Below are 22,870 nucleotides of genomic sequence, written 5' to 3'. Positions count from 1 at the left end.
ATGTATGTTTGTGTACACAGGTCAGATTTACCCCTAGTTTATGGTCCTTTTAATGAAGTAATAAAAACAGAATAATTCTGCTATTGTATGTAAACGCAATATGCATACATTACGTATACTCTGAACTCTTTTTAAGCACTGAAGCAATTAAGCAATTTATGTTATCCTTCACTGGTATTAAGGATTAGGCTTAATTGTGTGCGTGTATATGTATGGTTAAAAAAAAAAAAGTTTTATATTGACTAGTGTTTATACTTTTTTTTTTTTTTAAGGCAAAAAAGCTGAAGAAGGAGCAGGGAATTTTGATGAAACAGCAGTGGGAAGTAGAAGATCTTCAGGAGGAGAGAAGAAAGATGGAGGAGCAGAGGAAAAAAACAGAGCTCGGGTAGTTATAAGATAACTGCTAATTTCTGATTAGTGGATGATCTGGTTATAAAGTAGCAAAGGAAACAAAGTTTTGTGTTTTCATATACAATGGAAAGAAAAAAAGGAATAAGGGTGCGCCTAAAAACAAGTGGAAATAAAATATAAAATTTTTTGGAAATAACTGAAGAGTAATAGCAACGGTACCTAATAGTCCAAATATAAAATGTCCAAATATGCAGGTGGTGGTCCTAGTGGTACATAAAAAAGTATGTAAAGTCCCATATGTATATCCATAGCTTGAAAATGGATATGTGGAGAAAACAGAAGAGAAAGAAAACTCCAATGGTGTAGTATGAACAAAAAATAATATTGTGTAGATAGTAGAACTACTCACAATATTCAGAGCTTAAATCCAGCTCTGGTATGGATAGCACGAAGTGGAATAATACCCACTCAAGGATATATGGTGCTCCTTTTTTGTCCTTTAGTAAAATAATTAGGTGGAGTGGTCCAACTCGGGATAAAAGAATAAAAAATATAGTGCCCCTATTCTAAGGGGTTTAGAGGGGATTGACCTTTTTTTATAGGTGTGCTGCCTTGTTGTCATATTCCCTGGTTTCCTATCAGCGCTGAACCTCCTTCCTGATCTTGTTTTCATATACAACCTAAATGTTTAATAAGTTTGAGTTTTGATAGACTGACTCATAGCTGTCTCTGTTCTTCCCTAGTCACTTTTTAAGCCGTCAGTATAACGCCCAGATGAAGAGACGAGCTCGGATGGTGCAAGAAGAACTGGTAAGTGATGTATTCATTTCCTATTAACTCTCAACCCCTCAAGTAACAGATATAAGACCAGCACATAGCAAACCAATGTTAGTTGCACACATCTGGCATAGAAAGACGTGAGTGAAATGGGGCTTTTTGGTAAAACTAGGGATCGACCGATTATCGGTCTGGCCGATATTATCGGACGATATTCGGTATTTTCGGCAATATTGGTATCGGCCAATAAAGATACCGATATTGCCAATAATACATACCAGGATCGCCGGGCTCATGACTAGCCCGGCCGTCCTGGGGGGCCCAGCAAGCGCTTACTTACCTTCCCTTCAGCTCCCCAGTGTAAATCCTGCGAGTCCCACGGCCATCAGAGCGTTGCCACGGGTTACCATGGCAACGCTCTGCGCGGCACACTGGCCGAGAGATTTACACTGGGGAGCTGCTGGGAAGGTAAGTAAGCGCTTGCTGGGCCCCCACTGCACAATCTATGCCACCGGACCACTAGGGAAAGCCATAGCCCCCCTCCCTGGCCAGGTAACAAGCAGGAAGAGGGGAATAAAAAAATAATAATAATTTAATATTAAAATAAAAAATGTAATTAAAAATGCCTCCCCTCCCCCCCATTTTACACAAATTACATACTTACAGTAACACACGCTACACAAACACACTGCATTCACTATACACATACTACACAAACACACACACACACACACACTCTGCATTCATTATATACACAAACACACTACACCAGACATAGGCAACCTTCGGCACTGCAGATGTTTTGGGCTACACCTCCCATGATGCTTTGCCAGCATTGTGGGTGTAAGAGCATTATGGAGGATGTATTCATTATATATACACACAAACTCTGCATTCATTATATACACACTGCATTCACTATACACACACACACACACTGCATTCATTATATACACACTACACAAACACACTGTCACATGTAACTGATTTAAACTAATAGGATATTTTGGTATAATATTGTAATAACATTTGACTGTATAGGCAAAGTCAAAGGAGCAGGTTGATGTCTATAGGCATCCACTTTGATTCAGTGCAATTTGTCTACTTAATTTGATTTTCAATCAAGTGATTAAACCAACTTAAACTACTTATGGTGACAAATGCCAAATGTACTGAAATAAACCACAAGAAATAGATGATTGCACCTTGAATAATATGATGAAACTTTGATATATATATATATATATATATATATTTTATTTTTTTCTTGAACTTTTATATTAGATTAGATCTAAGTATACACATTTAAAATAAATGATTTCCCATGTAGTCTCGCCATTTAGGATTAAAAGAACACTCTCAAAACAGTGTTAAGTTACTGTAGTGGTTATGATACAAAATACCCTGTACTAGCAGTCTTGTCTAGATTTATCTAGTTATAGGGCCACCTCCCTGGACTGTCAGTCAGCCAGCTGAATTTCTCTTTTCCTGGTTGCAATATGTTTTGTGCAACGTCTATGTCTTTGTCTGTTGTCAGCAAGCTAACTTCCACCCAGTGAGTTACACATGCACAGGTTTATTTGCTAAACTCTAAATTAAATAAAAATAAAGCGAAATTCGGGCTAAAAAAGCTGACTTAAAAAAAAATCTCCATCTCGGTTTTAGTCACAGCTTGTATTTTTTATAACTTAAAGGAACACTATAGTCACCTAAATTACTTTAGCTAAATAAAGCAGTTTTAGTGTATAGATCATTCCCCTGCAATTTCACTGCTCAATTCACTGTCATTTAGGAGTTAAATCACTTTGTTTCTGTTTATGCAGCCATAGCCACACCTCCCCTGGCTATGATTGACAGAGCCTGCATAAAAAACAAACTGGTTTCACTTTCAAACAGATGTAATTTACCTTTAAATAATTGTATCTCAATCTCTAAATTGAACTTTAATCACATACAGGAGGCTCTTGCAGGGTCTAGCAAGCTATTAACATAGCAGGGGATAATAAAATCTTAATTAAACAGAACTTGCAATAAAGAAAGCCTAAATAGGGTTCTCTTTACAGGAAGTGTTTATGGAAGGCTGTGCAAGTCACATGCAGGGAGGTGTAACTAGGGTTCATAAACAAAGGGATTTAACTCCTAAATGGCAGAGGATTGAGCAGTGAGGCTGCAGGGGCATGTTCTATACACCAAAACTGCTTCATTAAGCTAAAATTGTTCAGGTGACTATAGTGTCCCTTTAAGAAGTTTATGTGTATAGATTATGACCCTGCAGTTTCATTGCTCAATTATCTGCCAATTAGGAGTTAAATTGGTTAGTTTATGCAGCCCAGGGCACTCCTCCCTGCATGTGACTTACACAGCCTTCCTAAACACTTCCTGTAAAGAGTACTCTAATGTTTATACTTCCTTTATTGCAAATTCTGTTTAATGTATAATTTCTTATATCCTGCTCTGTTAATAGCTTGCTAGACTCTATCGAGGCCTCCTGTATGTAATTAGAGTTTAATTTACAGAGCAGAAGATACAAACTTTTAAAGTAAGTTTCATCGGATTTTTCTTTTCTTTTCTTCCCATGCCGTCAGTCACAGCCAGGGGAGGTGTGGCTAGGGCTGTATAAACAGAAACAAAGGGATTTAACTCTTAAATGGCAGAGAATTGAGCAGGAATACTGCAGGGGCATGATCTATAGACTAAAATGGTTTCATTAAGCTAAACTTGTTTTCGTGACTATAGTGTCCCTTTAATAAATCCAAATTCAGATTTTAGTGAACATCTACTTGCATTTTCTGGAATGAGAGCAGTCACTTTCAGATATGTGTCAGTTTCGCTTTAAATTAAAATAACTTACTGTTTATACACATCAGCAATTTGGCTAGCGCAGTGTATCAATACAACTCTGTGCTTCATAAAGCACAACCACGTCAATGTTTTTTAAATAGTTTGCATTAATGATTTGTAAAGGTTCAACTTTTTCATATTTGTGCTGTCCCTTTTAGGAGATGGATATGAAGATACTATCTGCACTCATAAGTAAAGAAGATGAGGAGGAGCGCATGCGCTCGGCTAGGCGGGAACAGGCTGCGGCAGATGCCGCTTGGATGAAACGCGTTATTGAAGAGCAGCTACATTTGGAAAGGCAGCGAGAAGCCGAGTTAGATATGCTTTTCAGGTGACTTCACAACAGAGTTATAATGCAGCTTCAGACATCAGTCATACATTTAATTAAGGGGTTTCAGAAGTGGGAGTTTCAAAATGTTTTACTGCATGGTGTCTTCTGTTGATTTTTTTTTTTTTTTTTACGGGATTACCTCCAGTTCATTATTCTAAGGATCGTTAACTTCCTATTGACTTTATAATCCTAGAACGGATGCTTAGTGTTTATCTTCTTTATTTTGTCCTTGGTAATAGGCCATTAAGTTAGTCACAAGGTTATTGTAGCTGACTAAAGGTTTATTGCAGATTAGGATCATAGGATGTAATGCACAAATATAACGATCATGAAAACTACAACACTAAATGTAGCATACTGTATATGTAGAGAATGGCTATTGTTTGACTGTGAGCTAAAGGCACCTTCAGTAGAATGGAGCACATTGTTGGTTGTGCATAGATAATCCATAAAATGAATATGTTCTTCCTGACTGACTGCTTGGGAAGGTGTTTGTAAGCATGGACTTTGCTATCATGAAGAAATGGAAAAAGGCTGAACAGCTTGTATGGCAGAGATAAGGTACAATTTAGACAATATGTTTGTGTAGTATATATTTACACATTATTTCATTGGGCAGATTATGTTTTCAGACACAGAAGATTCTAATTGTGGACAGAATGGTACAAACATGGTCTCTGTCTGTCCCCAGATTACTGAAAGTCACACTCCTGAGTGGTACCTGTTACCATTTCAATGATGGCAGCTAAAATAGCTGTCATCCATTCCTGTAACTCCCACTAATCTCAGCCAGTACTAGGACATGTATTCCCCAATGCAGCTCTTACAGTACAGACCTCCCCTGAACCCATATACTACTCTTGTACACTATGTTACACTAACAATTTCCTCTAATCCCTACTAAGCAATTCATTAACATTTCCATTAACACTAACCCTAACCTAAAAATCATGTATTATAAAATATAAGTAAAGGCAAAATGTGTATTAGGAGAAAATGCCATCATAAGACATTTGTGAGCAGTGTATCGTTTGATTAAGCAAGTCATGTGAGTGCTCTCCTTCTTTATCGTTGTAAAGTTAGAAGTATAGTTTGAGTACTCTAACACATTATAAAAGAGATTTCATTTCTAAAAAAAACACCCACTATAACTGTTTCCTAACTTCCACATTGCACAGTGTGTGTACGTGCGCGAGAGCCTGGAGTATTCTTCTAAACAGGCTGCTACAGTGATAATGACCTTTCTTTTAGCATTGACTAGCTGTAAATATGTAATGAAGAGGTGACAGATACTGTAATACTTCAGTAAGGCTTTCAACCGCTGCCTGTAATTTCACTACGCTAGAAGAACTGGTTGAGCAAAGGCAAAGTCAAAGTCCTAGGCTTCCATTTGGGTGGAGTTAACTGCAATATTTACCATGGTCAGAAGGGAAGTTAAATTAGTATATTTGTTTTGGTCATATATACTAAAGCTAAATAGTTTTAGAAAAGTATATATATTTTATATGTTGTATTTGTTTTGAATTCTAATAGTGAATGCTAAAGCTGGATTAAGAAGAAGCTTACCTATAGCTTTGGAAATTGGCAGAACATGGCCATACATTTTAAGTAGAAAAAGGACAAAGGGTATTAGCGCTTATATAAAAATTTTTTTTTTTTTAATTTTTAAGAGTATAATCTCCAAACAGTATATGTAATAATAGTAGCTGACACCAAGAAGTGCAACTTCCCCACAAACACCAACAAGATATAAAAGATTCAGAAGTGTAGCGCTTTAAAATACGAAAGGTTTACCTTAATAATAGTGGTTATGGTAGTTTAACAATGTTACAATTTTTCAGACCTAAAATAGACACAAATAATACCACATGGTGCAGTTAATAAATAAAAAGATAGCAATGATAAAATGGAGTTTATAAATAAAACACTCACAAACAAGGAGCTATAAAACCTAGCTCCAGTGTGGTTCGCTTCTGGGTCAGTTTAGGCGACCCACCCCTATATGGAATGTGTGTTCCGTCCTAAGGGAAAGTATATAAACACACAATAGGGTAGTACAGTAAGGTTAAGGAATATATGGAAATAAGTGCCTATTGAGTACTTACAAACACAGAGCCCCTGTGGCTCTGTAGTAACGTATTGTGTAGGTATAGGGCTACACTCCCCCTTTAATCTTTTTAAAGCCAGGAACCAAATAAAAGCTTAAATACATTTTATTAATTGGTATTAAAAAGTACATAAATAAAATGAAGAACAATGTCCATAAAAAAATATATACCGGTATGCGTTTCACCACTAGATGTGGCTTCCTCAGCCGGATCAGCGTTGTGAGAGTTCCTGGTTCCTAGCTTCTGTTTATATACCCTCCTAATTGGGGAATCATCTACATCTGTGTTTGTTACGTAGCTATCATGTAGGGTAGTACCTAACTTATCTCCATAAAGATACAAGAAAATAAAAAGGAAAGACAAAAAAAAAAAAGGATTAACAGATTGGCGGACACTCTCACCTGGAGTGCCGTCAGATTGAAATTATCTTGAGCTGTAGCTTTACTTCCTTATGTTCCAAGCCTCGCTCTCGGGGTGTGATGTTGGCAAGCCTCTCAGATTGGCAGTTACTGTTCATTCCGAATTTGTATCCATATGTTTGTAGCCATTTTCTCTAATGTTCATATTGCACAGTTATTTTCAGTGCAGTCCAACAGATAAAGCCTTGAAAGTCTCTCCGTTAATAAACATTAGGGAATAAAAGGGGATATGACAATGTAAAAGAGGAATTGGTTATATACATCTTAATAGACTTCTTATAATACTTATATCTACAATAATCTATTTGATTAGTATTAATGTTAAAGTGATTATTCACCAATAATGATAAGCTTTAATAGGAAATAAAAGACCTTTAATATATTTATTTCACGTGATGGTGATTCCTTTCCTTTATACATAAATTGTGTAAAACTTAGTTTAAATAATTTAATATAGGTGTTTCTTTTAAAGGGACAGGATCCTCATAACTTGTTGGAGATACAGGGTGTTTTCAAACTTGTTTTTTATAATTCTTTATCTCTTAGTTTTTCAATATATACTTCTTCAAATAGTTAAAAATATAAAATATATATATAAAAAAATGTATACGGGATATCTAAAACAAATAGAAAGAGAAAATTACTCAGACCATCTGGATGAAATACCCAGGTGTCTGAAGTAAGTACTGGAATGAGGTTGGGATCTTTCCAAAATAATTTAATGATATGAATGTAAAAAAGTCATATAGCAAGCATTACCAAATTGGTGGTCAAATGCCCGAATTGGGTAGAAAATCTAGCCCTAATGGCACACCTCAAAGTATTCAAGTCAATGGAGTACTCATAGATTAGTCACAAAAGTAGCTACAGATAATAGACTTTAATCATGGTAGGTCAATTCTGATAGCTACAGACTGTAGATAGACTTAGCTAAAATAGCTAAGTAAAGTATTGACTAGGATCACTGGTCCTTTGGTAGGGAGTATTCTTGATTAAGACTGCTCTGGAGGCCACAAGTGACATATGTAGAAATATCAAGATGAAGCCAAAAGAGATTAAAGTAGTCTAACAGATAATTCACAAGACAAACCTGCAATCATCTCCATATCAGAGGGTTTGATAACCGTAATGAGATCTAAGGGTAATACTTAAGACTTGGTTACCTACACATAGTGACAGTGCCCTAGTGAGAAAATAAGTGAAAGAAAGAAGAAACCCGACGCGCGTTTCGGTGCTTTCTGTGATGCACCTTCGTCAGGGGCTGGAGGGAGACTGACCTCTGGTCTCCATTTAAATGTGTTTTGGTAGCTGCTAATACCTGTTAAGCCAATCAGAAGCAGGCATGTGACATCATTTGGGCGCCAAAATATCGATCGTTCATATGTTAATGAGCCCTTCAGATTCGGCCAATCAAATGAACTTGCCATCTGACGTCAGCGGCTTAGTTCATTAACTGTTGTAATGCCGAAAAACCGTCAGTGACAAGTGTATGACTACTGACCTTAGGGGCTACACATATAGAAGAACGTAACATAACACAGATAAACTTGTGCCAATATTCTCCACGGAGGCAAAAGGTATGTTGCCTTCCTGGAATGGCATGACGATCTCTGAGTCTTTTCTACTAATGATAGCTGGATGCCGAGAGCTATGTAGCTAGTTGATACAATGTAACTTTGTATTGATTTGCTACTTTTACCAGTAATGCTGAGAAGTGTACGGCTGCTGCGGCTAGAAGGCATTGCCGGCGATTTTCGGGACTCAGATTGGTGGTCCTATGTAATCGAGTATCTATGATATAAAATCCAAATTTATGCCGAATGTACTGATTGACCAATAGTGTAACTAGAGCATGAGAAATAAAAGAATCTAATTTCTGAGCATAATAAGTTGCCGTCAAACTGCGGCAAGTAAATCTATGTCAGAAACGTCATCTCTAACATATACACAGTAATGTCCGGTATCAAGAGTCTGACAAATTCTTTAGTTTGTCCCATTATGTTACATTTCAATAAAAGTAATATCTGAACACAAGTGCCTTGTCAATACTCACATACTGGGCATTAAAGTCATAACGTTATGAGGGGGCGGAGCCTGACCTGCAGACAAGACGTGTCTAGCTTGAGCTCCCGCAAATACCTGCAGTTTCAAGGCAATATCATGGACCACAGTGTCCCTAACCTGCATCTGAGGTACCCAACTGAGCGGATACACGATTACACCTAAATAGACACCTAAAGTGAGACCAAAAAACGCAGGGAACTGCAGCAGTGGTTTGCGGCCTAGTGACCATAGCGCGGGGGAGACGCGGCCGGTCCCCCCCATGCTGGACACCGCAACATAACACGGCAAAAGACCACTGAGGACCCCCCTTTGGACCGGCGGGGGTTATCCCAGTCCCCCACGGGGGGAACCCACAAAATCGACACAAACAAGTGACTGGAACGGCACAGACACCGCTCACTACAGATCCAAGATGGCGGAGACATACCCCGACTCTGCACAGGATCAGCAGCAACACGCGGTGGCCCAACAATGCCCTATCGACCGCATAATGAAACGCATAAACAAACACTTTGCACGCTTTTGGGTGCAACTTAAGGCAAAAACTGCAGACCCACCGGCCCGAATTCGTGAGGAGCGGAGCAGCGAAACAAAGCGGGAGGGGAGTGGAACCCAGCCTGCCATAACTCACCCTCAAGCACCTAAATTACTTACCCTGCACCTGCCTACACTGAACGCTCGCAGGGCTCACCCCCTGGAGCACCGACCACGGAAGTGGCAGATCCACCGCCGCCGGCGGCAACAGACCAACAGGTACCTCATCCGGACTCGAACAAAGACGGACTCTGCCTCCCTTAAGAGAACCTGAGTTTATCATGCTGAGAAACTGGTCTCCAGGATGGCCCGGGGCAGGAGAACCCCAGCTCCCCACGCCTACCTAACTATTGCCAGGACGCAACCTTCGAAAGACACCCTGACAGTCAGCAAGAACACTGGGACTATACATACATTGGACTGGCGATTCCCAGCCCTGGGAGTGGGCTGAAGAAATACCTGCCGACCAGCACAAGCCCAGACACCAAGGGACTTACTTACTTGCCCCTGCATGTATTACCGTTGGTAATGTTAACAGGGAGAGCCCCAGCGGTGTACCCCCCAGCAGACCCTAGCCATATGTTTTAAGTTTGATTACTCTTGTTATCTTACCATTGTTTCACAGGCCCCACATATAGAGCAGCATCTCACATTCACTAGTTTTTGGGTTTTTTTGGCGACAAGCATCCACTCTCTATTAGCCTGTGATCCTGATTGTTACATGTTTAGAATAGCTGATACCAGACAAGTGTATCTCGCAGTAACCGGCTAGACAGAATACTTGATCTGTGCATATATATAGAGGGAAAACCATAATCTCTGTCCGCCAGCCACTAAAATCTAAGTTTAAAGCCCAGCACAAACCGCACCACTCATTCTGTGCTTAGTCAGTCAAGAGACACGTCTACTCATCACCCTAACCAGTCTAGCATATACTCAATCGTACAGCTTTGTCTATTCTATGATCGTACATGTTATGTTTTCTTCCTTTATCACTCCACTAAACATTCCTTCATGACGTATGCATCTTCCTCACTAATATAAAAATGTGCCCAACTAACAAATGCCATAACTTGTATTGCAAATGCTTCTTATTTACCCTGATGTCGCTGTTGTGGCGCACCAAGGCTATTTTGTTACCGCAGTGCACACCAAAAATAAAGAATAAAAAAAAAAAAAAAGTAATAACGTTATGCCGGAAAATATGTGACTAATGACTAGATTATGGAATCATAGAAGTTGTACATAGTTACTAAGTTCAATGCCCTGCAGCTAAATTAATAAGCTGTTATTGCCCAAAGTGCACATTTATAGCCATTACACTAGGAAGGAGAAAATAACCTTATATTGGGTCTGGTGTGTATAGGTGTGTGTCACTTAGTGACTCAACTTCCCATATTTAAGAATTAGACTTCCATAGTAATGGCTTATTGCCTTGATGATTTTATCAGTGATTAGTTATCAATCACTGCTCCTAAACTTTGCTCAAAGTGTTATGAAGGTTGTATTTTAAAGTGTGATTAACGGGACTGCCTGAATTCTAGTTATTAAATCTTAGAACTAGTAAATCAGGTAATAAAATGACGTCAGGTGCATGTATAATGATGATGAATTGGCATTGTAAAAGGAACAGATACAGCAGCTACTGCCTATAACACAATTATCTAAACTATGCTAAAGACTATGTACATATTAACAATATTTACATTAATGTGGCTAGCGTAAATGCTTATTAAGGTTAGTGGAATTGTAATCCTACAATTCAGGAAAGAGGCGTGGTATTTAGAGGGTACAGATAATTATTAGTCAGAGATGAAGGACGTGAATGAAAAGCCTTCATTAAGCCCTGAAGGAGGTAATGTTTACGTGTATAGATCCAATAATTTTCTCTTTGTAAAAGTTTGGTATCTATGTCTCCTTTTCCTGGGCCTAGTTTGATTTTCTCTATACCACTGAAACGTACGTCTTGTGCTGACCCTCCATGTTTCATTTTAAGGTGACGAGAAATCACTGTGTCAATTTGTCTGGAAGGATTCACTGAATTAATGTGTCCCAGAATACGGTTTTTGAAGGGTCTAAATGTCTTCCCCACGTATTTAAGGCCGCAGCTGCATGTCAGAAGGTAGACTATTCCAGAAGTTTGGCAGTTAACGAAGGTTTTAACTGCATGTGTCTCAGTATTAGTTGAATTGGAAAAAGTTTTTGAGTGCCTTCTGTTATACTTGCATGCCTTGCATCGACCACACTTGTAGGTGCCTACTGTTGGAGACTTTAGCCATGTGGTCGGTCCTGTTTGTAGTGGGAGGTGACTTGGTACAAGGATGTCTTTAAGATTACGGCCCCTTCTAGCTGTAAGTGAGACATGGGGAGTAAGGACTTCTTTAAGATGTTGGTCTTGGTATATTAGTGGCCAGTACCTTTCGACAGTTTGTTTCACGGGATCCCATCCAGAGTCAAAGGTGCCAATGCATCTGATGAGATTCTGTGTTATATCCTTAGTGGGATTCTCAATAAGGAGGGACTCTCTTTCAGTTAGGAGTGCCCTCTAATACGCTGTCTTAAGGCATCTATTCGAATGCCCTTTCTTTTTAAATTGCAACCTCAGAGTTTGAGCTTTCAATTTAAACTCTTCTAATGTGGAGCAATTTCTTCTAACCCGGAGGTACTGACCCATGGGTATTCCTCTCTTCAGAGAGGTGGGATGATAGCTCTCCCAATTCAACAAATTGTTAGTAGCTGTGGGTTTCCTATAAAGGGTGGTGGACAGATGGTTATCCAGCGTAATTTCTAAAGTGACGTCGAGGAAGTGTAGTTTTTGTCCACCTATTTCATGAGTTAGTCTGAGGTTGATGTTATTAACATTGAGAGCTTCAACGAAACTGTTAAAATATTCAGATGATCCAGTCCATACTGTTGTTATGGTACTTTTTAGCAGTAAACCAAAATGTTTAAATGTCTATCTGTTCCTGTCCAAATTAATAAAATAAATTGCGTATATACGCTGAAGTAATTAAGTCTGACACACAAGGTTCAGGTTAAAATAACTTCGAGAAAATTTATTGGCAAGTGATTAAAAAGCGGACGCGCAGGTCCTTTTAAGAGACATTTTACGTCATCATTGATTATTAGAATATCAGCAAATAAACATCATTAATTGGATTAATTGTTAAGTGTCGTGATTAGTGTCCTCCTATCAATATTATTAATTGGTTCAAACAACTAAGTGGTTAGTCCCGTGTCCACCCACCAAGAGGTGGGATTGTTCTGGACACGGGTGGGGGACAAGGGGTCTTGAGCGTCATTTTACACGGTCGGTGATCTCAGGCCTCGTGGCCAGGTGCAAGGTCTCTTATGAATAGAACATTTCATTACTACTGTGTTCTCATGGCCTTCAAACTATACTATGTTGCAAATCTAAGGAAAAGTCAGCAATTCCTGTGTTAATCATGTCTTTATAGAAAATACAGTCTTTGTTCTATTGTATTAGATGCGCTGGGAAATTCTGTCATGTAAGGTAGTTTTAAAATGAACAAGTTAGGTTATGAGGACAAAATGGAGGATTGAAGAAGTCAGGTTAGGAGGACAAAATGGAGGATTGTCACAGTATAAAGTTAAAATGGAGTTAGTGCAATAATTGAATACAAGTGCAATAAGGTTTTTTTAAATAATCCCACATCAGTCCCCCCTATGAAATGTTAGATTCTAAGAGATAAAACTTTATTAAGTTAGTACCAGGAAGACGTGTTAACCCAAAGGCACAGAAACCCCGTGGCCGCTAGCTAGGTGTTAATGCAAAGTGCAAGGCTGTCCCTAGCTCTGACCCTGATAGGCTAACTCATCCGTCAGTATGGCTCTCGAACACTTCACACCCATGGGTATCCCATGGCAGCTAACCCACCACTTCTCCAACACGGGGCCTTTACCATTCACTGACAGATGCTGTCCCTAAGTTAGTCCCTTCCTAGAATTCCTGCACTTTATCGACAAAAGGGATTGTTTGCAGCGGCAGACAGGGTGAGTTGATGTCTTGGAGCTCTTGGTCATCAACTTCGAGATGGGTGAAAGTGGGTGCCGCTTGGTCAACAGTCTTCAGGAGGGATTTTCTCAGACATGGGAGGATACAACAAAAGAGAAGAGCAAAGATAAAAAGAAAAATTAGTATAGCCATACCAATATGCATTAAAGCCTTTTGCCATCCTGTCATCCAACCAAACCATCTTTCCCAGGGATCTTGTATCCCAGAATTCCTTTTTAACTCTATAGACAGGTCATTTAATTTTTCTATGGCTAATGTAACTTTACCATTAGGGCCTGTGTTTTCTGGGATATAGGTACAACAGGTCAAGGTGTCAGGTAAAATTTTACAAACCCCTCCTTTTTCGGCTAAGATCATATCTAGGGCCATTCTATTCTGGAAAGCCATTTGGGATGTGGCCTGCAACTGTTCGGCCAACCCCTGGAGGGCGTCTCTGGTATAATTAACAAACCGCTGTTGGTTATAATAAATGTAATTGATCCAATTTAAATTCTTGTTTGTGGTAACTATGGCAAAAAGTGATTCAAATCCTGCAGCAACTTCATCTCTTGCTTTAAATTCATTGGGCACCCCCCTAGGCACCCCAATAGCATCAATATAAACATGAGGATCAAAACTTCCTTTCACTGGGGCGTCACGCTTAACCTTAGTGTGCCTGGACTCATGGGTGACGAGGTGTGTGTCAGAGATAATATGTATAGGCATAATAGCTTTAGCCAAAGTACACTCCCCCCACCACTCCTTGTCCATTCTGGATCTCAGCTGTAAATCCCCACACAACCAGTAGATGTCCCCTAATGACCTGGTGTGAAACTGCAACAAGTCCATAGAGACACTCCTGTAGGTAGCACAATACCCCTTAGAGAAGTTACCCAAGAATCTACCAATTCCATCATAATTAGCATAACAAGTGTAATTACCTTTATACACGGTAATACCGTCTGGGGGTTTGACATCCTTGGTTAGGAGAGGATACTCCTTTGTCCATGCACTACATATGGACCTGTTAAAATCATAGTGATAGGCAAAAAGGCTTAAAACACATTCCTCTATATCTACTGGCAGGATTAGAGGTACGGTACCCAGGTGAGGCCGGGCACCACCACACACATAGCATGCAGTCTTATTATGCTTATTAGCATTATATTTCATCCATTCTAACCATAAATTTACATCATTAAAACCTGTTTCAGCGGCCATGGTATCTTCGAAGGTGGGGTTAGCAATGGCCATCATGTCTTGAAAGGTCTGGATATGAGGTTTTAATGGGTTAGGGACCATATGGGTGGCCCCTTGCCACTCGGAAGAGTTGCACATATCTTTTAGGAAGAAATGTCCTAATTTACGGTAGGAACCCTTTTTCCAATACATTCCCATCACATACTGGTCGGCATCCGTTGGGCTTGGATGCTCAATGTTAAGGATTAATTTCATTGGTGTACCTCCCCCAGGCTTTCTCAAAGTCATTCTCTGGAGAAGGGATCTACCTTGTTCATCTACTTTAGATAAGGCACTTTTTGGTTTGTAACCCCAGGCAGGCCCGGCATTCCATCCCGCCGCCCCCCAATGATTACAATTGTGCCCCCATTGTTTGTCAACTACACAAACATATGGGTCTTTTGAATGAGGGATATCTCTATAAATACTCTGGATTTGTGATGTGGGGAACGGGCATTCTACAATGTCACAATAGTCAAAGGTGTAAGTAGCCACATGGGTGCATGATGAATTGTACCAGAAGGTATACCCACTAATATCTTTGGTGATGGCTACTTGTTGGGCCTTTATAAGGCTAATTAAGAAGAAGGTGTACCAGAGGTACATGCTTGTGCGGTGTCTGCTTCCTCAGGGGCTGGAGATTTCTTGCAGTGGGAAGCGTGGATCCAATTTGGCCTGCCGGCCAGTTTGACGGAGGTTGCGGTAATCAGGAGGACTTGGAATGGACCGTCAAATCTTGGTTCCAGGGTATTTTTCCGCACAAACTTCTTGACCAGAACCCAATCTCCGGGAAGCAGGTTATGGGTACCTGTATCCAAATCGGGATCTGGAATTGAAGAGAAAACTTGGGCATGTATTTTGTTCAAGGCACTTGCAAGTTCAGTTACATAATCTACTAAAACATCTGATTGGAGCTGTAACTGCTGCGGATAATAACAACCTAGTCTGGGTGCTGTCCCGAATAGAATTTCATATGGGGACAGTGAATGCTTCCCTCTAGGTGTGTGCCTAACACTAAATAAAGCTATTGACAGGCTTTCTGGCCAGGGCATCTTTGTTTCTTGCGACATTTTTAACATTCTGGCTTTTAGAGTGCCATTCATGCGCTCTACTTTACCACTACTTTGTGGGTGGTAAGGGGTGTGGAAGGCTAGGGTCACACCTAGAGCAGTCCAAATTTCTTTAGTCACTGTTGCTGTGAAGGCTGGGCCTTGATCACTTTCAATGACTTCTGGGAGTCCAAATCTACATACTATCTCTGTAAGTAGGCGTCTTGCGGTTGTCTTTGCAGTGATATTGGCCACTGGGTAGGCCTCTGGCCACCCTGAGAACATGTCCACTATGACTAGTGCATATTCATGGGGTCCACTCTTGGGCATTTGGATGTGGTCAATTTGAATTCGCTGGAAGGGGTACATGGGCTTTGCCAGGTGTTTTGCAGGCACCTTGATTGGTCTTCCTGGATTGCATTTTGCACAAATAACACAGGCCTTACAGAAGCTGCTGATCAATGTTGTGATTCCGGGTGCTTCATAATACTTCTGTATGAGGGCGGCCATCAATTCTTTTGACAGGTGTGCAGGCCCATGTGCCCATTGGACAACTGCTGGATATAAATTTTTTGGAAGGCAAAATTTGAAGTTGTTGTAATATACTCCGTCCTTTTGGACAGCTCCTTTGTTTTTCCATTTTTGGGTTTCTTCAGGAGTGACTGCAGCTTGCTGTTCTCGCAAAATTCGCAAATCAGTAGGAAGAGTTTGCAGAGCAAAAATAGGGACTTCTTCTTCTTCTTCTTCTTCTTGTCCGGACACTTCTTCATCCACTTCCTGCAGATCCCTGGCTGCTAGCTTAGCAGCCTGATCAGCCAAATGGTTGCCCTTCGCTTCATCTGTATCCAATTTCCCATGGGCCTTTACCTTCAAAACGGCCACTTCTTCAGGGAGTAGGAGGGCATCCATTAGCTCCTTAATTGCAGTACTATGTTTGACTGGTGTACCGGCGGTGGTAAGAAATCCTCTTGTCTTCCAAATTAGGCCGAAGTCATGTGCCACACCCAGAGCATATCTTGAATCTGTATAGATGTTGGCACGTTTTCCTTCGGAAATTTTGCATGCTGAAGTCAGAGCCTGTAATTCAGCTTCTTGCGCAGACATTGCTGGCGGTAAAGATGATGATTTGATAACTTCGTCTGTTGTGGTTACGGCATATCCTGTATGATATCTTCCTTCTTCATCAGCATATCTTGAGCCGTCCACAAACAGGGTAAAATCTGGATCTTGTAATGGATTCTCATGCACAGTTGGTAGGTGCACTGTCTCCATTTTCATCTGTTCAAAACAGTCATGAGGTGTTTCGGGGTCATAATCATTCAATATGACCAGATCTTGAAATTCCTTTTCTAGGAAGTGGCGTGGCCATGCTTCCAGAAGGTCAGTTGTTGGGTATTTGACAATACCATTTTCCTGTAGCTGTTCTTCATCCATGGTGGCCCATAGCTTTGCCATGGGCCCAAGGTCATTCCATGACCTTGTCTTCAATTTGGTAACAGGAATATGTGGGATAGCAGTATCCCAATGGCGGTAGAGGTAGTTAAGTTGTTGAGGTAGTTGGATTAAGACCATGCTATTGCCTTCGGAGTCACAATAGAAATCTTGAGCAGTGAGCTTCACATCAGTCCAGTGGTAAAGCTCATCTTCATAGCAAGGTTCGGGAGCAATGTCTGGTTTGTACCACATGGTGCAGAAGGCGTAATCTGGGCCTTCACAGAGAGGCTTCTCATCTTCATAAAATGTCAAATGTGGATGCATGACTTTCTTGATACATCCACAAAGCAGGTAAATGTAGGTTTCATCTGTGATAAATCCATAATAGATACCCCCCTCAGGGAGTGGAAGAAGAGTGGATGGATTAAGAACTTGACATCTTTGGATGGAAATATTGTCAGGTAGAAGAAGATGGCACTGGAGGCGTAGGTGTCTGGCTGGAGACACGTGCTTAAGCTGGACTTGGTTGATGATGGCAGAGATGTCATGAGGGGCCAAAACAACCAGAGGGTGGCCAAGGACCAGGTCTGAGGTTCTTTCTATGAGCTCTCTTGCAGCAAAGACAGCCCTGAGACAGGAAGGAGTCCCTCTGGCCACAATGTCCAGTTGACATGAGAAATATCCAATAGGCCTTTGGCGGCCTCTTAAGTCATTAGTTTGGGTGAGAACTCCTGTTGCGTGGCCTTGTCTTTCAGAGACAAATAATTTGAAAGGTTTTGAGTAGTCAGGTAGGCCCAAGGCAGGAGCAGAAGCAATGGCACGTTTAAGAGCATTGAAATTGTCCAGAGCTTCATTAGGCAAACAAAAAGGGTCAGACTTAAGTGCGTCATAGAGAGGCTGCATGAGCAGGGAGGCTTCTGGAATCCATGCTCTGCAGTAGGAAATGAGGCCTAGGAAGGCATGGAGGGATTTTGAAGTCCTTGGAGTTGGAATATCCAGTACGGCTCTCACCCGGTCCCGGGTAAGATGTCTGGAACCTTGAGATAGGCAATGTCCAAGGAAAATGACTGAGGGTTGGCAGAACTGTAGCTTGATGAGCGAAGCTTTGCATCCTTGTTCTGCCAAATAACAAAGCAGGCTAATTGAGCACTTTTCAGTAGTGGGCATATCATCTCCACAGAGCAGCAAATCATCCACATACTGAAGCAGAACAACTTCTGGGTGCTCGGCTTGCCATGGGTCAAGGATGGTGGCCATGGCCTTTGCAAATTGGCTTGGTGAATTTTGTGCCCCTTGGGGCATGACAGTCCAGGTATACTGTTGCATCTCATGGGTGAAAGCAAACAGGTATTGGCAGGATGGGTCCAGTGGGACACTGAAGAAAGCATTTGCTAGGTCAATGACTGTGAAAAATTTTGCAGATGGTGGGACTCCAGAGAGCAGAGTATGGGGGTTTGGTACAAGAGGGGTGTCCAGGACGGTAGCTTCATTAACAGCACGGAGATCCTGAACCATCCTGTACTTCTCTGGCTCACCTTTGGGAGTTTTCTTTTTCACAGGGAATAATGGGGTGTTGCATTCAGATTTACATTTCACCAGGGCACCCTTCTCCAAGAGTGCCTTGATGTGGGTAGAAATGGCAGCGGCCTGTGCTGGTTTTAATGGATATTGTGGTTTTCTTGGTAATTTAGCTCCTGGAATGAGCTTTACCACCACAGGGGGAACATTTAGGTGACCTATGTCCTCTGGGCCTGAGGACCATAACTTGGCGGGCACCTGTATCTTCAATGCCTCTGGGAAATTGGACCTTAAATCTGCTGCTTTCTCACGGGGCTTTTCTAAATGCAGCATTAGAGGCAAGGAGCACAAGGCTGAGGTGTCTGATTCAGATAGAGGTGTGGACATTTCTACCTGCCCATCCGGGGTAAAGGTGATGGATGCTTGCAGGCGTGAGAGAACATCAGCACCTAATAGGTTAATTGGGCATGTGGAGGATACCACAAAGCGAGCAAGCAGGCTAGAGCCAACTCGTAATGGAGTTGTTAAAGGGCTATGTCTTGGCTGGCCATCCACTCCAACACAAGAGACGTCAATATTTGACAGAAAGGATGGGTCTGGCAGGTCTTGTTCTCGCAGAACACTACGGGCTGCACCTGTGTCAATTAGAAATGTGGTAGGGTGGCCTTCAATGGGCAAAGTCACTGTGGCAAGTGGCCCCCCCTTATCCCCTGTAGACACTGCCATGACAGGGGTTGCAGACACAGGCTTGCCAATTTCCTAATCATCTGGTTCCTCAATTATCGGAACCTGTTTGGTGGCTTTGGGAGCTGGGGCAGGTTTGGAGGGCTTTCTGGGCTCCCTTGGCTCCTTTTTAGGTTCTGGGCAGTCACTTCTAAAGTGCCCCTTGGCTCCACAATTAAAACAATGTCCCCCCTCCTCCGGTCTAGTACCTTTTGGGACTGGGGTGGAGCGGGATACCATGAGAGGCGCTGAAGTGGATCTTCTTGGGGTCTGAGCGGATTCCAAACCTCTAGCAACTAAAAGCAGGGTGTCCAGGGGAACAACCTTATATTCAGGGCGTGCAGCAATGATTCCCTTGCGTATAGAGTCCTTAACACCTTGGACAAACGCACCTGACAGCATTTGTGAATGAATCTTGTCAGTAAGATCAAACCCCAAATCTGTAAACATTTGATACAGTCTTGCATGAAACCTTTCCACTGATTCTCCTTTATCCTGAATAACATCAGTAAGGCCAGCAGCCTGATCTGCAAGTTTGTCCTTAGCCCATTCTTTTAATTGGGTGCAAAAAGTTACTCCAGAGGGGTAATCAACATCACTGTTGAGCTGATCTGTACTGAGGTGTCGGGCCATACTTGGCCAATACGCATCCCCTGCTTTAATAGCACAAATGCTCAATAAATCACGCCATGCGGCTGAATAAGTCTTTTGAATTTGAACTATCCCTCGGTAGAAGGGCATAGGCTGCTTTTCTGGGTCCGGGAGTGATTTCATCAGAGCACTAGCTTGAGTGGGGTTAAAAGCTACATATTTAGGAGGGGCCTGTTCTCCCCGACCCTTGTGGCCGAAGGGATCATCGATAGAACGATGAGATGGGGCTCCCGCAGCAAGTTCCGATGAGACATGGGACACCCTGTCCATCTCGTCATCATCGAATTCTATGATATTGACTCTTCTACGCGGTGCAGGTCCCGCGTGAGGTGAAAGGGTCGGTGGCTGGGAATGAGCCCCAGATGCAGGGGTGGCTAGCGAGTCGTAACCTGGGGACAGGTAGTCGCCGGGAATTACTGGCATCAGGGCTGAACTGGGAGCCGCCATATTGGAGGCGGGGAAAGGAGTTGCTTCAGGATTAAGGGAAGAAGCGGCGGCCATATTTGATATGGGCACTTCCGGGGCAGATTGGGCCGGACTGGGCATGACCGGAACCTGGGGAGTGGCTTGGGGAAAGGGAGGGTAACCGGGGCAGGGCCATGGGATATGGGAAGGGGTAGGGCCAGGCAGGGGAGGGCAAAAGAGTAGGGTGGGCAGGTACGGTTAAGGAGGTAGGATATTGGACTGGGGCGGAGCTGGTTATCGGAGGAGACAGGACAGGATTAGTAGGGATGGATGCAGAAAGAGGAGTCGTAGCATGGGAGGGAGGGGTAGTTAGCTGGACGGGTGCTGATGGAAGGGGATTAACCATAGAGAGGGATTGCAGGGAGGAGGCGGCAGATGAGATGTTAGGATTAGGCATGGAAGGGAGCGTGGGGATGGCTGAGGATGATGAGGCCGTTAGGGAAAGGGAAGGGGTAAAGAAAGATCCATCAGAATTCAGGACCGGGCAGACAGGGGAGGTGATGGGATGGGATTCGGGAGGATCGGGAGTGGGGAACATAGTCAGCGGGCTATCACCTATGGCTGACTGAACCTTGGGGCTTGGGAAAACCCCAGCAACACAATTTTTATGATACACAAACAATTTCACACCTTTGTGATTTACTTCTTCCTCAACCCAACCTTCTAACTGAATAGCCTTCGCTACTCTGTACCATGCTTCAGCAGTCTTTAATAAACCATTATCTGTAAGCTTGCCTTTCATTTCTGCTAGTAACTTGCGCCAACTTTCTGGTTGCAATCTCCCACATGTCGGTACAGCAATTTTACATACTTTTGCAATCTTTTCAACACCTTTAACCATCTCTTCACCCTCTCTGTTCTCTACCAAATCACATGCTAACCAGCCCTTGCTGGGCTTATCTAAATCCTGTCCCATAATCCCTTTACCCCTATACCAGCGTCCTAGATATAGAGAGAGAGAAGGAAAATTGAACAAGAACGTCTACAATGCTCGACTGCCACCCGAGAATCGTGGGACTTTCTCAGGTGCGTCTTCCCAAAACGTAGACTAGTCACTGAATCCGCCTACCCGGGGTGGTAGACACGGATTGGAGCGAGGTGAGAAGTGTGTGACCAATCACTTCTCTTTTAAGAGGAATGGGAGTGGATAGTATAATAATATAGAAAGTGTAGAAAAGATGAAAGGCAAGGAAGAATCCTTAGAGACAGACACAGGAGTACATGAGACTCCTCATTAAGCAAACAAGACAGCAATACAGTTGAAATACAGTGTATGCATCACAGTTCAAGTAAAATCAACAACCCCGTAGTGCCCCTATAAAACCCACTTATAAGTCTCACTACCACAAATAAACAGAGAAAACTGGAATCCCCCCCGCCGAAGCTGAGGTTTACCAAAACTGGAATCCCCCCCGCCTCGGTACTCGGGACAGTGGTTACCAAAATTGGAATTCCACTAGCCCCAGTACTCGAAACTGTGGGTTACCACGTGCACAATGAGGCTAGCTAAGCTCTCAGAGTGTCACCAGAAGGATCACAGGAAATTATGAGTCTACACAAAATCCACAGTTCCAACAATCCCCTTTTTCCTTACAGCCACAGCCACGAGGCTCCTAAAAGAGGTAAACAGGCAAAGAAGACCCCCAGGAACGCATCCACAGGTCAACCCCCCTTTTTCCCTACAACCACAGCACCGTGGTTCCTAAAAGGAGTAAAACAGGTAACAGAAGACCCAGGCAAATCCCCTCAGGTCCACCCCCCCTTTATCCCAAAAGGGGCAAAATACAAACAGATAGACAGATATACAGAAGACCCAGGCAAATCCCCTTAGGTCCACCCCCCTTTATCCCAAAAAGGGGAAAACAAGCAAGACAGAACCACAGGCAAATCCCCTGCAGGTCCACCCCCCCCCTTTATCTCAAAATGGGGAAACAGGCAAACAATTCAAACACAATTCAAACACACCCAGGCAACAGATAGACTAAAATGCAGGTAAACAAATGAGTAACGAGACACCGGGCAAGATATTACCTGTCTTTGATGTCCTCCCGGGAAGCAGTCACAGACACGTGGACGGGTCAATCAAAGGGGCCGGAACATACCGGTGGCTCTGCAGAAGTCTCTACCGTGTACCTGGAGGTGATCAATCTCCTTTCCTTCCCCCTGGATTCCTCCGTCCAACAGCGTCTTCCTTAGGACGGCTCACCGGCCAGACATAGCCCGGTGCCCCACGTTGGGCGCCAAGTTGTTATGGTACTTTTTAGCAGTAAACCAAAATGTTTAAATGTCTATCTGTTCCTGTCCAAATTAATAAAATAAATTGCGTATATACGCTGAAGTAATTAAGTCTG

At 42.3% G+C, this 22,870-nt stretch overlaps 1 protein-coding gene across 2 annotated transcripts in view; it reads left to right on the top strand.

Annotated features, from left to right (window-relative positions):
• The window catches only part of TCHP (trichoplein keratin filament binding), a 49,876-nt gene that overhangs the window by 4,829 nt on the left and 22,177 nt on the right, over nucleotides 1-22,870 (top strand). For both annotated transcript variants that reach the window (XR_010090946.1, XM_063457075.1), the window contains exons 7-9: nucleotides 273-385; nucleotides 1,095-1,161; nucleotides 4,128-4,300. Coding sequence is in view for 1 of the 2 variants with exons in the window: in XM_063457075.1 (XP_063313145.1) it covers nucleotides 273-385; nucleotides 1,095-1,161; nucleotides 4,128-4,300 (353 nt within the window). In the remaining variant the exon portion in view is untranslated. The remainder of the gene's footprint in view (nucleotides 1-272; nucleotides 386-1,094; nucleotides 1,162-4,127; nucleotides 4,301-22,870) is intronic.

Source organism: Pelobates fuscus, chromosome 5, assembly GCF_036172605.1.
Source record: "Pelobates fuscus isolate aPelFus1 chromosome 5, aPelFus1.pri, whole genome shotgun sequence".
In the NCBI taxonomy this organism is placed as follows: Eukaryota; Metazoa; Chordata; class Amphibia; order Anura; family Pelobatidae; genus Pelobates; species Pelobates fuscus.
The sequence above is the reverse complement of the archived record's forward strand: the minus strand, read 5'-3'. Positions and strand labels throughout refer to the sequence as shown.